Here is a 14,179-nt window from a genome sequence, read left to right on the forward strand (position 1 = left end):
AGCCACCGCACCAACCGTGCAGTCGATTTATTTTTTACAAAACAATGCAATATTTATGCTTTTACATAATTTGTTAAATATGTCATTTCAAGATATGCTCAAAGACAAAATGACACTAATCACCACTACAAAAAATCTTCAAAAACTACATTTATCGCCACCAATCATCAACACAAACCTTGCAAAACACGTATAAATCAAAAAATCACTAATCCCCACTAATCACCACTACAAAAATCTCACCAGAACCTACCCTAACCTACCTACTATTCCATAGACCCACTATATATCAACATACAAGAAAAATCACTAAACCCCACTAATCACCACTACAAAAAATCACACCAGAACCTCCCCTAACTACCTACAATTCCATATAACCACCATCATTCAATATACAACAAAAAAACACTAATCCCCACTAATCACCACTACAAAAAATCTCCCCAGAAACAGACCCTAACCTACTACTATCCCATAGAACCACTATCATTCAACATATAACAAAAAATCACTAATCCCCACTAATCACCACTACAAAAAATCTCACCGGAAGCTGACGCTGAGCTGCCTGCTGGTCGGCTGGTATTCCATGGAACCGCTATTGTTCAATATGTCTCCGCATTCCACCGGTTGCTTGCCCTTACCGGCTTGGGTCTCGCTTTTTAGAAGCAATTGGGCTTGTTGTTCCGATATTATTACGACCTGGGGACAATGTTTGTTTATATAAATAGTACAACATAAATACAGTTTCTTCAACGTCATGCCTTTTATCCCCGAAGGGGTAGGCAGAGGTGCAGATTACGGCAATTTAATGGGACAAGCCCGCCGCAACCTCCCATACCGCTGCAACTCCTGTGCACCAGGATCTACAGTAGATACAACCATGAAAACACCGGAACACTGAAGTCCAACGTCCCAGGGACATGAATGACTGTCTTGGATCCCGCAACGAAATAAATCAGAAGATGTTATTAGAGGAGAAGAAAAAGAAAACGATAGTTTCCATTTCCCTCGGTGAATTTAATTAAACATTACGGCACGTAATACCGCTATACAATGTACACCCACTTTTCAGCATTTGTGTTATAAGTCCCATGTAATAGGGGGTGAGCCTATTGCCATATATTGGGCACAATTCCAGATTCCGTGCTACTACTAGCCGAAAAAAGCCTAGTAATACTTTCCAGGTGTCGAACCCGAAACCTCTTGCCCGGCAATCGCACTTGCGACCACTCGATCAACGAGACAGTCATTAAGTTTCCTGATGACATTAATCTTCCCAATTCCAACAACCATTAAATTCCAAACCCCCAAAAGGCCGGCAACGCACTTGTAACACCCCTGGTGTTTCAAGTGTCCATGGGCGGCGGCGATTGCTTACCATCAGGTGATCCGTCTGCTCGTTAACCGGCTTATACCATAAAAATACTCACGTTGACTCGAGGCGGCGTCATATACACGTTCAGCTGACCCCCGACCAGTAAACGGACAGTAGCCGTGAAGCTGAGGACAATATACCACATGTTAATCTATCACAACTAATATTATAAATGTAAAGGTTTGTTTGTTTGGATGTTTGTCCGCCAATCATGCTGAAACTACTGTACCCAAGTGTGGGAGAGTCATGCTTCGGCACTGCTGGGTCGGCTCGACCGGAGTGATACCACGGCCTCACAGAAAACCGACGTAAAACATCGCTTGCGTTGTGTTTCGTTGTGCGAGTGAGGTTACCGGACGCCCAATTACCCCAATCCCCGATTTCCCAAAAACCCTTAAATTCCTAACCCCCAAAAGGCCGGTAACGCATTTGTAACGCCTCTGGTGTTTCAAGTGTCCATGGGCGACGGCGATTGCTTACCATCAGGTAATACGTCTGCTCGATTACCGGCATGTCTCATAAAAAAAACAATGTAACTCTTTTACACGTCAATCTATTTTTTAAAACATTGCCCCACACTAGGATTTTCTCCTGTGTCGTGGGTGCGTTTACAAACATACAAGTTCGCATACACATGACACCCAGACCCGAAACAACAATTTGTGGATCACACAAAGAGTTGCTCCGTGCAAGGAATCGAACCCGCTGCACGTTGCGCGGCAGCCAGTTGCCCCCAGTCACCGCGCCAACCGTGCAGTCAATCTCTTAAATAACTAGATGAGGCCGGCATTTCCTATCCGACTACTCTGAGAAGAAATGCCGAAACAAACTCAGAGGTCATAGTCTCTTTTAAAGTCATATATTCTGTAAGTGTGTATGTCACTGAACTTCTCTTAAACGTCTGGACCGATTTTGATGAATTTTTTTGTGTGTGTTTAAGGGGATCTGAGAATGGTTTAGATTCACAATTTTGTCCGCTGGACAATGTTTTTTAAAATAATTTTTAATTTATTAGTAGTTGTTGATTTTGGAATGTTTTACATTGGATCGGACAGACGGCGCTACCATCGCAGTGTCAAATATTAATGACGTTAGATATTGTCATAACATTTGAATAATAATTTTCATCAAAATGGTTCAGAATGATTTAGCTTATTAAAAAAATTTCAAATTAAAAACGTGTAGACAGAACAACGTCTGTCGGGTCCGCTAGTACTATTATATAGCTGAAAAGTTTGTTTGTTTCAAACATCACGCTATGACCAATAGGAGCCGAGCAGAGCGGGTGAAACCGCGCGGAAGTAGCTAGTATCTAAATAAAACTACGTAAAACTCACCGGGTATTGGTCTTCATAACCTGTGGCGGTTGCTTCTCAATCACGAACGTAGATGTCACCAGTGTGGACAATAGTCCTGTCACCTGTAGGCAAGAAACACAACAAAAATTAAATTATTTTATTTCAAAGCCAACATTTTTATATGGCGTGACGATACGAATAACCAGTTTTCAGTAGTTGTTTACCTACAAAAGTGTAGTCAACCAAGATTGTTGGCGATAAAATTGTGAAACAACAACAAAATTTCGTGAACAGGTGCGCGTGAAGTTCCAAAATACCTAGTTACTAGTCTTCCGATAACGCGGGCGCCTCGCTGCTAACAGCTGATCATGTTAAAGCACGCGCGCGCGAAATTTTGTTGATTTGTTATTGTGATAAAAATAAAACTAATAGTTAGAGTTTAAATATCGTTCACTAATAAGTCACCTTATATTTACTATTATATCAAATCTTCAAACACAACGCTACCTGCCATTAAAGCCGTAGCAGATATTTTTATAGCTCCTTATGGGTGATTCTCCAAAAAAAACACAAATAGTTAACAGCGCCATTATCCTCTACCAAAAGTAAGCAATTCTGCCGATTGAAACACAAAATTAAGCCGTGACACTGCTCTCAATCAATCCAATAAAAGTAAGGATGATAATAAGCTACCACGATGCTTAATAACGCGGGAGAATAATGATTTGTTAAATCCAAGCTTCCTTGTGCTTACTGCTAGAGAGTAGAACTCCTTGTCTGTGTTTCCTGATGGGTATAACCTGGGTGTCTTCAAAGTCCGAGTGAATAGGTTGCTTATGGGCAGACGTGCTCCACCGTAGGCCGCATCATCACTTACCATCAGGCGAGATAGCGGCCAAACGTCGACCCATTAAATGTAAAAAAATATTGTGGTCTACTATCTACTTAGCAACATTTTAGTAGTTTTTTTGCCTGTATCTTCTTACCTGTTTACTCATCTCATCCAGCATCTCAGCGAGATGCGGCTGCCGCAGCTCGACTATAGTCTTGGTGTTGATGCGGGCGACGTTGTACTAATATTATAAAGCTGAAGAGTTTGTTTGTCTGAACGCGCTAATCTCTGGAAATACTCGTCCGATTTGAATAATTCTTTTTGTGTTGGATAGCGTATTTATCGAGGAAGGTTATAGGCTATAAAACATCACGCTACGATCAATAGGAACCGAGCAGAGCGGGTGAAACTGCGCGGAAGTAGCTAGTTTCTAATATGTCTATAACGTACCTGTTTGCTCATCCTATAGTCTTGGTGTTGATGCGGGCGACGTTGTTAATTTTTTTTTTTTTTTTTTTGAGGGGGGGAAATCATCCAATGACTTCTCCCAACGTTGTTCACCTGCTGTTTGTCTATAACGTACCTGTTTGCTCATCTCATCCAGCATCTCAGCGAGATGCGGCTGCCGCAGTTCTACAATAGTCTTGGTGTTGATGCGGGCGACGTTGTTCACTTGCTGCCTGGTCGTCCAGATCAGGTCGGCGAGGAGTTCACACCACTCTTGTATGGTATTCAGGTTTGATTGCATCGGTACGCCGTTGCCGCTGAGCTGTTGTTCGCGTTTCCATCTGATGAGGGGAAGGGGGTTAGTGAGATTTTGATGTAGGGAGTTTTGCGAGGGGTCTGGTAATTATTCTTTAAGTAAAATAATAGGGATGATCAATCTCAATCTCCGATTCAACAACAGCCCTTAAATTCCTAACCCCAAAAGGCACCGGCAACGCACTCGTAACGCCTCTGGTGTCCACGGGCGGTAGTGATTGCTTACCATCAGGTGTCTGTCTGCTCGTTTCCCGGCTTATATCATAAAAAAAGGGGTCTTGGGTTCTATTCCTGGGTCGGGCAAAGTATTACCGGACGTTTTTCTGTTTTTCAAAAATTTTTCAGTAGTCGCACGGAGTCTGGAATTATGCCCAGCATATGGCAATAGGCTCACCCCTATTACATGGGACTTATAACACAAATGGTGAAAAGTGTGTGTACATTGTATAGCGGCATTACGTGCCGTAATGTGCACCTCTGCCTACCCCTTCGGGGAATAAAGGCGTGACGTTGACGACAAAAAAATTAAATTAAAAATTTAAAAAACCCCCGACAAAAAACTTAATTTCCCTTTAAAAAGTAAAAAAATAATAAAAGAAACTTAATCTTAAAGTACCTAAGAATGTACTAATAATTCTAAAAAATACGTCGCGTTGGGGGACCGCTCCTAATTATTTCTTAGAATTATTCTATTATATTCTAAAATAGAAATATAGCGGCGCGGGCGGCGGTGTACAGTCCATATGAATGCGGTCCCCCAACGAGACGTATTTTTTTAGAATTATTAGTACATTCTTAGGTACTTTAAGATTAAGTTTCTTTTATTATTTTTTTACTTTTTAAAGGGAAATTAAGTTTTTTGTCGGGGGTTTTTTAAATTTTTAATTTAATTTTTTATTTTATACTTTTTATAGGTTAGGTTAAGTTAGGCTTAGTATATTACATATACTTACTATAATTTCGATTCTTGTTAAGGTAAAGATTACATTCGAGACCAAGATCGTTCGCTTTTATTTTTTTTTGACTTATTAATGACCAGTTTTTGTTTCTACATATAAGTAGGCTAAAGATTACATTGGTGCAAGATTTTTTGTTTATAATAAAACGTTAAATTAAAAAATTTATATTTTTGTTATTAAATTTTTAATTTAATTATTATATTTTTTTAATTTTTATTTAATTTTTTATTTCTGTTAATAAGAAAAAATAATATCTTTCAATATCTTCTTTCATTGCGGTTTAATTTGAGACCCCATCCCAGTATATTTGCAGACCTTCGGCTAATCTCCCCACTTTCACCGCCCATAACTTTAAAACGGCTCAACCGATTTTCATCAAACATATCTAAGAACACTCGCACATAAGTCTCCTTTAATACGAAAAAAACTAAATTGAAATCACTGCATGCGTTCGGGAGTTAGGATGCCACAGACAGACAGACAGACACGTCAAACTTATAACACCCCTCTTTTTGCGTCGGGGGTAAAAAAACTCACTTGATAAGCTCCTCATCCAAGACCTGACTCTGCAGCTGGCGAAGGTTGGCGATGTTCTCCTTCATATGGTCGACCAGCTCCATCTGCGACTGGCTTATTTGTGCCACCTGGAATTAATTAATTGTAAGTTTTCGAGTACGTTCGAACGGTTTCGGAGTTGGTGCGGAGTTTGTGACGATTTTCGAGGATACTTAAAAGTATGATTGTCCTTAGTTTTGGTTTGAGTAAATTGCTATATACTGGGCACAATTTCAGACTCCAGAAAAACCGAAAAATGCCCTGTAATACATTGCCCGACCCGGGAATCGAACCCGAGAACCCCTGCCTGGCAGTCAGAGTTGCGACCAACGGGACAGTCTTTTTATTTCAACAGAAAGTAAAAACTTTGTATCTAGAACCAAATTGATGTTAAAGTCATGTATTTATGTCTTTAGCATGGCTTGAAACTAGTCGAGTTCCTCGTCAAACAGTTACGTGAGTAAGCCGATAACATAATAATTAATTTAGTATGTCTCACGGAAGTTATAATAAAGTTATACTTACAAGAGCGTTGAGTTTCCTCTCCGTCTCTTCAATCTGCACGCGCAGGCACGCTACAAGGTCGCGGCGCTCGTTCGTCATCGATTGCTGGAGGTAGTTCATATGTCCTGGGGGATAAGGTTCAAATTGATATAAATCAGGAATTTGTTGATAAAGGGCCAATTTTTTTTACATTTCTGTTAGGCTTTCACTGATCTCTTGTTGATCAAGGACCATTTATTAATAATTTTTTTACGCCAGGGAACACATGTTTTTGTTTTGAGTGTTGAAAATCATCCAATGACTTCTCTCGTTTTGGGCGAGGCGAGAGGGAGTGTCAGACTCTTACTGACTAAAAACCACCCAGTTCCTACTCCTGCTTTTTGAACCGGGACCCCGGTAAACCCGCTAGGTAGTCCGCAGCTCCGGATAGGGAACACTATTACAATTACTTTTCTTCATGTTGTCCCACATAAGATTTTCTCTAGAGACGTAAGGTTCCCGCACGACTCTTTGTGTGATCCACAAATTGTTGTTCCGGGTCTGGGTGTCATGTGTATATGAACTTGTATGTTTGTAAACTCACACACGACACAGGAGAAAATCTTAGTGTGGGGCAACGTATTTAAAAAGAAACTCATAGGAAACCGGCGTGTAACAACTCACGCTCTTGTAACACCTCTAGTGTTGCGGGTATCCAGGGCAGCGCTGATTGCTTTATTGCTTACCTTCAGGTGATCGGTTTGCTCGTTTGCCCCCATTTCATATAAATGATTCATTGATTATTAGTGATAAAAAGGTTTTATGCTCGAATACTCAAACGCTACTCAATTTTGAGACGCTCTCAAGTTAGTTCTGTCGCTACCAATTCTTTATAAAAAGACGGCAAAAAGATGCACGATATTTAAGTACAACTTAAAATTGAGTAGGGTTTGAGTATTTAGGCATTAGTTTAAGAACACACACATGTATAAACCAGTCTAACTAATCACCAACAGGTACAAGTTCGATTCCCGCCCAAGTACTAACCTTTATTCTTCAAACACTCGTGGTACTGCAGCGAGAAGGACTCGATGTTGGCCTGCAGGCTGCGGATCTCTTCCCCCACCATGCTGACCTTCTGCCGGACTGTTTGCAGACCGGTTATAAGCTGGGAACAAAAGTTATTAATAGAATTTATCTTACTTATATTATAAATGCGAAAGTTTATGTATGTATGTTTGTTTCTTTTTAGGTGGGAGGGACGTCGTGTGTCGCGGAATGCTGCTCATGAATATGAGCCTCTAGCATGGCTTGAAACTAGTAGAGTTCCTCGTCAAACAATTACGTGAGTAAGCCGATAACATAATAATTAATTTAGTATGCCTCACGAAAGTTACAATAAAATAAAAGAGAGTAAAGTTCCCTAAGAAAAGGATGATCCTCCGACCAGGCGAGGTGATCGTGGCTGGTTGTTCGTTGGAATTTTCTATCCATGTTTATTCGCATGCAAGCTCCGTTGATTTACTCGTCTATAGTTTATGTGCGACTTCTTCTGTCATCTGTTATAGTTTCGCTACTATCGATACATCGCATACTCGAGCTCGCATCTTCTTCGCACAGCTACATAGCTAAATATCAGTGGAAACGGTCACATAGTTTTACAGCATAGCTATTACGTCTTCGTAGCACACCTACATAGCACATCTCTGCATGCCATAATGTGCACCTCTACCCACCCCTTCGGGGATAAAAGGCGTGACGTATTTATATTATGTATATATAACGCGTGTACATTTCAGAAAGTTTATAATATTAAAATTATTATCAAAATACAAACAGTAAGCGAGCGAGGTACTTATCTATATCGCGAACGGTATCAGTATTCTAGTTATCAGCAAAATACTGTGTATTTGGGTACGATCGCTTCACTTTATATTATTAAGTAATATAGTGCATGGATAATCTTCAACGAATAAATGTATCGACTCTACACGTGACCAGAAGGCTTTTTTTTCAGGGGGGAAAATCATTCAATGTCTTCTCTCGCATTGGGCAAGGCGAGAGGAGTGTCAGACTCTTACTGACTAAAAACCACCCCGTTCCTACTCCTGTTTTCCGAGCCGGAGCCCCGGTAAACCCGCTAGGTAGTCCGCAGCTCCGGATCAAGCATCAGCCCTACTGGGCCCCATCTGTGGTGGTCTGATGGCTGTTTGAGGCGTCGCACGCACGGTGACCAGAAGGCTGGCTATTTCTTCGGTCAGAAGATAAGCATTGCCATTCAACGTGGCAATGCGGCCAGTCTTCTCAGTTCAGTAGACAGAAGACGACAGACGAGTTTTGTAAAGACGTTTTTTAAAACAGAAAATATAACTTATAATAAGAGAATCTGTTTTTTTTAAATGGAAAAGCGAGCAGACGTATCAAACGAGCAGATTTTTTTTATGAAACACGCCGATTCAGCAGGCGCACACCAGAGGCGTTACAAGTGCGTTTCCGGCCTTTTGGGGTTAAGAATTAAAGGGTTGTTGGGGAATCGGGGATTGGGAAGATTGGGTAGGGGAGGAATTGGGCCTCCGATAACCTCACTCACACAACGCAAGCATTGTATCACGTCGGCTTTCTGTAAGGCCGTGGTATCACTCCGGTCGAGCCGGCACAGCAGTGCCGAAGCATGACTCTCCCATACTTAAAATCTTTGGTATATTATTCGGCTCCAATATCGTCTGTCCCGCAATAGTATTGTATTATGTTATGCTATAACTAAAATTCATATCTTTTATATATATAATTCTTCTGTAAGTGTGTATGTCACGTCACTGAACTTCTCTTAAACGACTGGACCGATTTTGATGAAATTTTTTGTGTGTGTTCAAGGGGATCTGAGAATGGTTTAGATTCACAATTTTGTCCGCTGGGTAAATGTATTTTTAATTAATCAGACGTGTAGACAGGACAACGTCTGTCGGGTCCGCTAGTATATATTATATATCTTTATATATATAATTCTTCTGTAAGTGTGTATGTCACTGAACTTCTCTTAAACGACTGGACCGATTTTGATGAAATTTTTTGTGTGTGTTCAAGGGGATCTGAGAATGGTTTAGATTCACAATTTTGTCCGCTGGACAATGTTTTTTTAATTAATTTTTAATTTATTAGTAGTTGTTGATTTTGGAATGTTTTACATTGGATCCAACAAATTTTCAAATTAAAGACGTGTAGACAGGACAACGTCTGTCGGGTCCGCTAGTATAAGTATATAATTCTTCTGTAAGTGTGTATGTCACTGAACTTCTCTTAAACGACTGGACCGATTTTGATGAAATTTTATGTGTGTGTTCAAGGGGATCTGAGAATGGTTTAGATTCACAATTTTGTCCGCTGGACAAGGTTTTTTAATTAATCAGACGTGTAGACAGGACAACATCTGTCGGGTCCGCTAATAAAATATAAAGAACTTACCTCACTATACTTCCTCTCGGTCTGAGGCTGGGCCACGTACGGGGTGCCCATAGCATTCTGGATGACGTCCATCTCCAGCGCGAGCGAGCGGCGCATGTACGCGTACAGCTCGTGCGGAGCGTGGCTGTTGACAATCAAACGTCAATGTCAATATTGAAGGTTGAAGGTCAAGGTCAAAATCAAAAGTTGGAGATCAATGAGAACTTTGTCGTTTTTGGGGAAGTCAGTTAAAAATTGAAGATTGAAGAAGTCGAAAGTTATATGTGAAAGTCAAGATCAAACGTTATATCAATGTCAAAGTCAATGACTAAATCAAAAGTGATTTCAATGTCAAACTCAAGTTTAAAATTTTATCTAATATGAAAGTGACAAATATGATCAAACGTTTTAGTCAAAATTTACATCAAAGTCAATTTAAATTAAAACAATTTAGTAGACATATCAAGATAAAAATTTAAATTAAACACTGACTATCAAAATCAAATACCAATATAACTAGCCCCAAATTATGTTTTTTTTTTCCTATATGACAACACAAACAGTCACATATTGTTGTTGAGTTTCCTAAATAAAACAAAATGATATTGTAAAATTTATATCAAAACGAAGATCAAAGTCAAAGACGACTTTGACTTTCAATCAGATGAAATACCACTTTCTATGTATTTCAATACACAATTAAAAACTTAATAGGAAACATATAATTACTGAATCCAACGAAATGGACAATACTAGTTTTCAATATAATTTTCAACATAAATTAAAATTCACAGAATTACTCAACAAACCACATTAAAACAAAATTCATTTGAAATATACAAATCATATTTCAGTATTCAACCTGCGGTTTTACTAACATAATTATAGGTATTTTAAAATATTTGTCTCAAATAACTCCCATACATACACTACCGACAAAAAGTTTGGAAGCACTTCTTTAATGTTAATTATTTTAGAAATAACATGAGTTACAGTATTATTTAATTAAAAATTGTTATGTATTTAATTAAGAAAACAATTAAACTATAAAATAGAATCATTTTTTTATGTATTAAGCACAAAATTAATTTATAATTGATTTTCATCTATATGCCTTTATAACAGCTTGGCAGATTCTAGGCATTCTCTTCAGTCATTTATTCTAGTAATCAGCGCTAATTTCTTTCCAAGCTTGCTGTAGATATTGTCAGAGTTCCCTACTGCTCTGTGGTAAATGTTCTTTGGCTTTTCGATCTTATTCATTCCATAATTTTTCAATAGGCGATAAGTCTAGTGATTGTGGGGGCCATACCATCAATTCAAGGACACAGCTCGATTCCTGTTCTTCTAAAAAGGTTTTGCATATTCTTGCTGAGTGTTTAGGATCATTATTTTGTTGAAACACAAATGATTCACCAACAATACGTAATTAGGAAGGGAAATCATGAGTCATTAATATTTGCAAATATTGCTCCTTCCTCATGATTCCATCAATTTTAACAAGATCTCCGAAAGCAGTTCCAGCGAAACAACCCCAGACTAAAACATTACTACCGCCGTGATTTACCGATGATACTAAACAGTCTTCAGATACTCTTTCATGGGATCTGCGGCGGACAAGGAGTCTTCTATTAGACCCAAAAATTAATATTTCGATTCGTCTGTCCATAGTACAGTTTTCTATTGTTCTATTGTCCAATTTTCATGTTATTTTGGCCATTGCAGACGTTCCTTATTATGTATTGGTGTTTTCACTGCCGCACAACCATGCAGACCAGCAGATGCAAGGCGATTCTTCACTGTAGAAATTGACACTTTTTTGTTTCGCGTTTTATTCAACTCCCGAGTAATATCCGGGGCTGGAGGTCGACGATTACGGTTTGAAGTTGTTACTATAAACCTGTCTTTGGCTGCAGAAGTAACTTTTGGTCTTCCACTCCGTTTTCTATCCAACAAACTGCCGGTTTCCCAAAGTGTCACAAGTGTAGAATGAACACCCTTAGGCGATATATCGAGGTTTTTCGCAATATCTCTTTCAGAATAACCTTCATTATTTAGAACAATAATAGCCGATCGTGTTTCAACTGTTAACTGTTTTCCTTTTCCCATCTTAGACTCAAAATATTAAAATTATTAGTATTTTTAAAAATACGAAGTCAAACAAGCAAAACTCTTATTTAATTGCACAAAATTTAATTAATCAGCATTCTTAAATAAATAATAAATAATAATAATAATAAATATTTATTTGCAAAAAACACGGTATTAAAAGGTGTTACAGTAGGTATAAAATTAGTCCATACATGTTTTGCCTAATATTAAAGCATGCAAAATAGTAGGTATCCACATTACAGTTTATGTTCGAGAAATTCTTTTACAGAATAGAAACAATTTTCAGTCAACCAGTTGTACAATTTAGTTTTAAAAAGTCTACAATTTAATACTTTAAATGTATTTGGTAATTTATTAAATATGCGCACACACATAGCCACACAGTTTTTATTATATTTAGCACACCTGGTCATCACGTCCAGTACTAACCTGAATTGGTCACGCCGACTTCGTGAACATACATCTTCGGCTCTTTTGAACAATTCTTTATGTTTGTGTACAAACATACAAACCTCATATATATATATTGAAGGCAATGGTAGCAAACCAAGCTTTTTAAATATAGGCTTACATGATTCATCTGAAGGAATCCCATATATGGCTCGTATACATTTCTTTTGTGCGACAAATGCTCTATTGAAGTCAGTACTATTTCCCCATTTTATTATTCCATACCGCAAAGAGGATTCTACATACGCTCGATATGACATTATAGCCGTTTTAATATTGGTTATCTTCTTAATTTTTCTAAGAGCATATACAAATTTATTAACTTTGCTACATACATGCTCAACCTGTGCCTTCCAGTCCAAATATTCATCTATCACTACACCTAAAAACTTTGTTTGTGTCACCTGGTTAATTTTTGGTATGTCCATCTTGAAATTGAATTTATCATTATAACATTTGTTAAATTGTATATATATAGATTTGTCAAAATTAATAGATAGATTATTGTTATTTAACCAATTAATTAAGTCAGCGATTGTATTGTTTATGTCAATTTTATGGTCAGTAATTGTTTGAAATTTTTTGTCAGTAGTTACAATTATGGAAATGTCATCAGCATAAAGAAAGCATTTGTGCTTAGTCACATCAATAATATCGTTGATATAGAGGAGAAATAACACCGTTCTTAATACATACTGTCGAACATTATAAACTGTAACATTAAAAAGTCAGTTTGAGGGTACTCTGCAAATTGAACAAAGTAACAGCAAAAATTGCGTTTTTGTGATTTTTACGTAAATGTTTCAGGTTTGGACACCATGATTATTTATATTACAGTTAAATGATTTAAAATTATATTTTATTGTATTACGACATCAATTAATATAGATTTTATCAATTTGCAATACTTTAGATCGAAAATTACAGCTGCTTCCAAACTTTTTGCCGGTAGTGTACATAACCTCACACCTGTCTCCTATTGGGTAGGCAGAGAGAATGGAACGCCAATTGCTACACCTCTTTCGCTTCAGTCATCAGTCTTTTTAATAAAAATAAACTAGTGGTCGCCTAGTGGCCGAAATTCGACCATATATGATTTAATTTACAATACCACTTAACGTACGTTGAATGATAATTTTTATTTAATTCAAACTCTTTTATAAAACTCTTTTCATAAAACTCTTTTATAAAACTCTTTTCATATGAGACGTGAGAATATCATCGCAATGTCTATCGATTTTGACGTTTTGTCAAATACGATCAGATACTATGCGTGTGTGTGTAATGTTTTATTTATTGATTTAATGTACTTTATAAGCATTATTTTTGAAAAATATTAGCGCTATGCACTTCTCCTACACATAAACTATAAGTGTACCAAATTTTATGCTCCTACGTCAGCGCAATTTTCGTAAATTGTGGTCCAAAGTTTTTGCATCACGTATTAATATATAGATAACTCCCATTCATAGTTAGTCAAAACAAGTAGAAATAAAAAATATTTTTATGTTAAACTGTTCAACTTCTTAAAAACATGTTAAATACTAGCTGATGTTTTCACCGGAGATGTGCTATGTAGCTATGCTACGAAGATGTTATGTGTTACTTAGTTTAACAGCTAAGCTGTGAAACTAATTAACTGAGCAAAGAAGATGCGCAGCTCGAGTATACAATCTATTGATAGTAGGAAAATAGATCCATAGCACGCATCTATAGCATGCATCTTTCCATATAAAAAACATAGCTTAGCTGAGTCCATTTTCACCAGTGCTAAGCTATGTATACCAATCAATATGATTGGTGGAACCCAAACGCATCCACAGCAACGTAGCATAGCACATCTCTGGTGGAAAAGCACTCTTAAAGACTGAAAAGTAAGTTTTCCAATTGTGAGAGAATTCATCAA

At 37.8% G+C, this 14,179-nt stretch overlaps 1 protein-coding gene and 2 long non-coding RNA genes across 8 annotated transcripts in view; 1 reads left to right on the plus strand and 2 right to left on the minus strand.

Annotated features, from left to right (window-relative positions):
* Positions 1 to 14,179, minus strand: part of LOC126911849 (uncharacterized) — a 146,600-nt gene that overhangs the window by 28,769 nt on the left and 103,652 nt on the right. The window lies entirely within an intron of this gene.
* Positions 1 to 14,179, plus strand: part of LOC126911857 (uncharacterized) — a 135,992-nt gene that overhangs the window by 27,149 nt on the left and 94,664 nt on the right. The window lies entirely within an intron of this gene.
* The window catches only part of LOC118280931 (signal transducer and activator of transcription 5B), a 50,659-nt gene that overhangs the window by 24,783 nt on the left and 11,697 nt on the right, over positions 1 to 14,179 (minus strand). For all 5 annotated transcript variants that reach the window (XM_050700700.1, XM_050700698.1, XM_050700699.1 and 2 more), the window contains exons 6-13: positions 9,733 to 9,856; positions 7,318 to 7,438; positions 6,313 to 6,416; positions 5,770 to 5,876; positions 4,095 to 4,299; positions 2,719 to 2,801; positions 1,437 to 1,506; positions 551 to 705 (exon numbers count right to left, since the gene is read on the minus strand). In XM_050700700.1, the coding sequence (XP_050556657.1) occupies positions 551 to 705; positions 1,437 to 1,506; positions 2,719 to 2,801; positions 4,095 to 4,299; positions 5,770 to 5,876; positions 6,313 to 6,416; positions 7,318 to 7,438; positions 9,733 to 9,856 (969 nt within the window). The remainder of the gene's footprint in view (positions 1 to 550; positions 706 to 1,436; positions 1,507 to 2,718; positions 2,802 to 4,094; positions 4,300 to 5,769; positions 5,877 to 6,312; positions 6,417 to 7,317; positions 7,439 to 9,732; positions 9,857 to 14,179) is intronic.

Source organism: Spodoptera frugiperda, chromosome 19, assembly GCF_023101765.2.
Source record: "Spodoptera frugiperda isolate SF20-4 chromosome 19, AGI-APGP_CSIRO_Sfru_2.0, whole genome shotgun sequence".
Taxonomy (NCBI): domain Eukaryota; kingdom Metazoa; phylum Arthropoda; class Insecta; order Lepidoptera; family Noctuidae; genus Spodoptera; species Spodoptera frugiperda.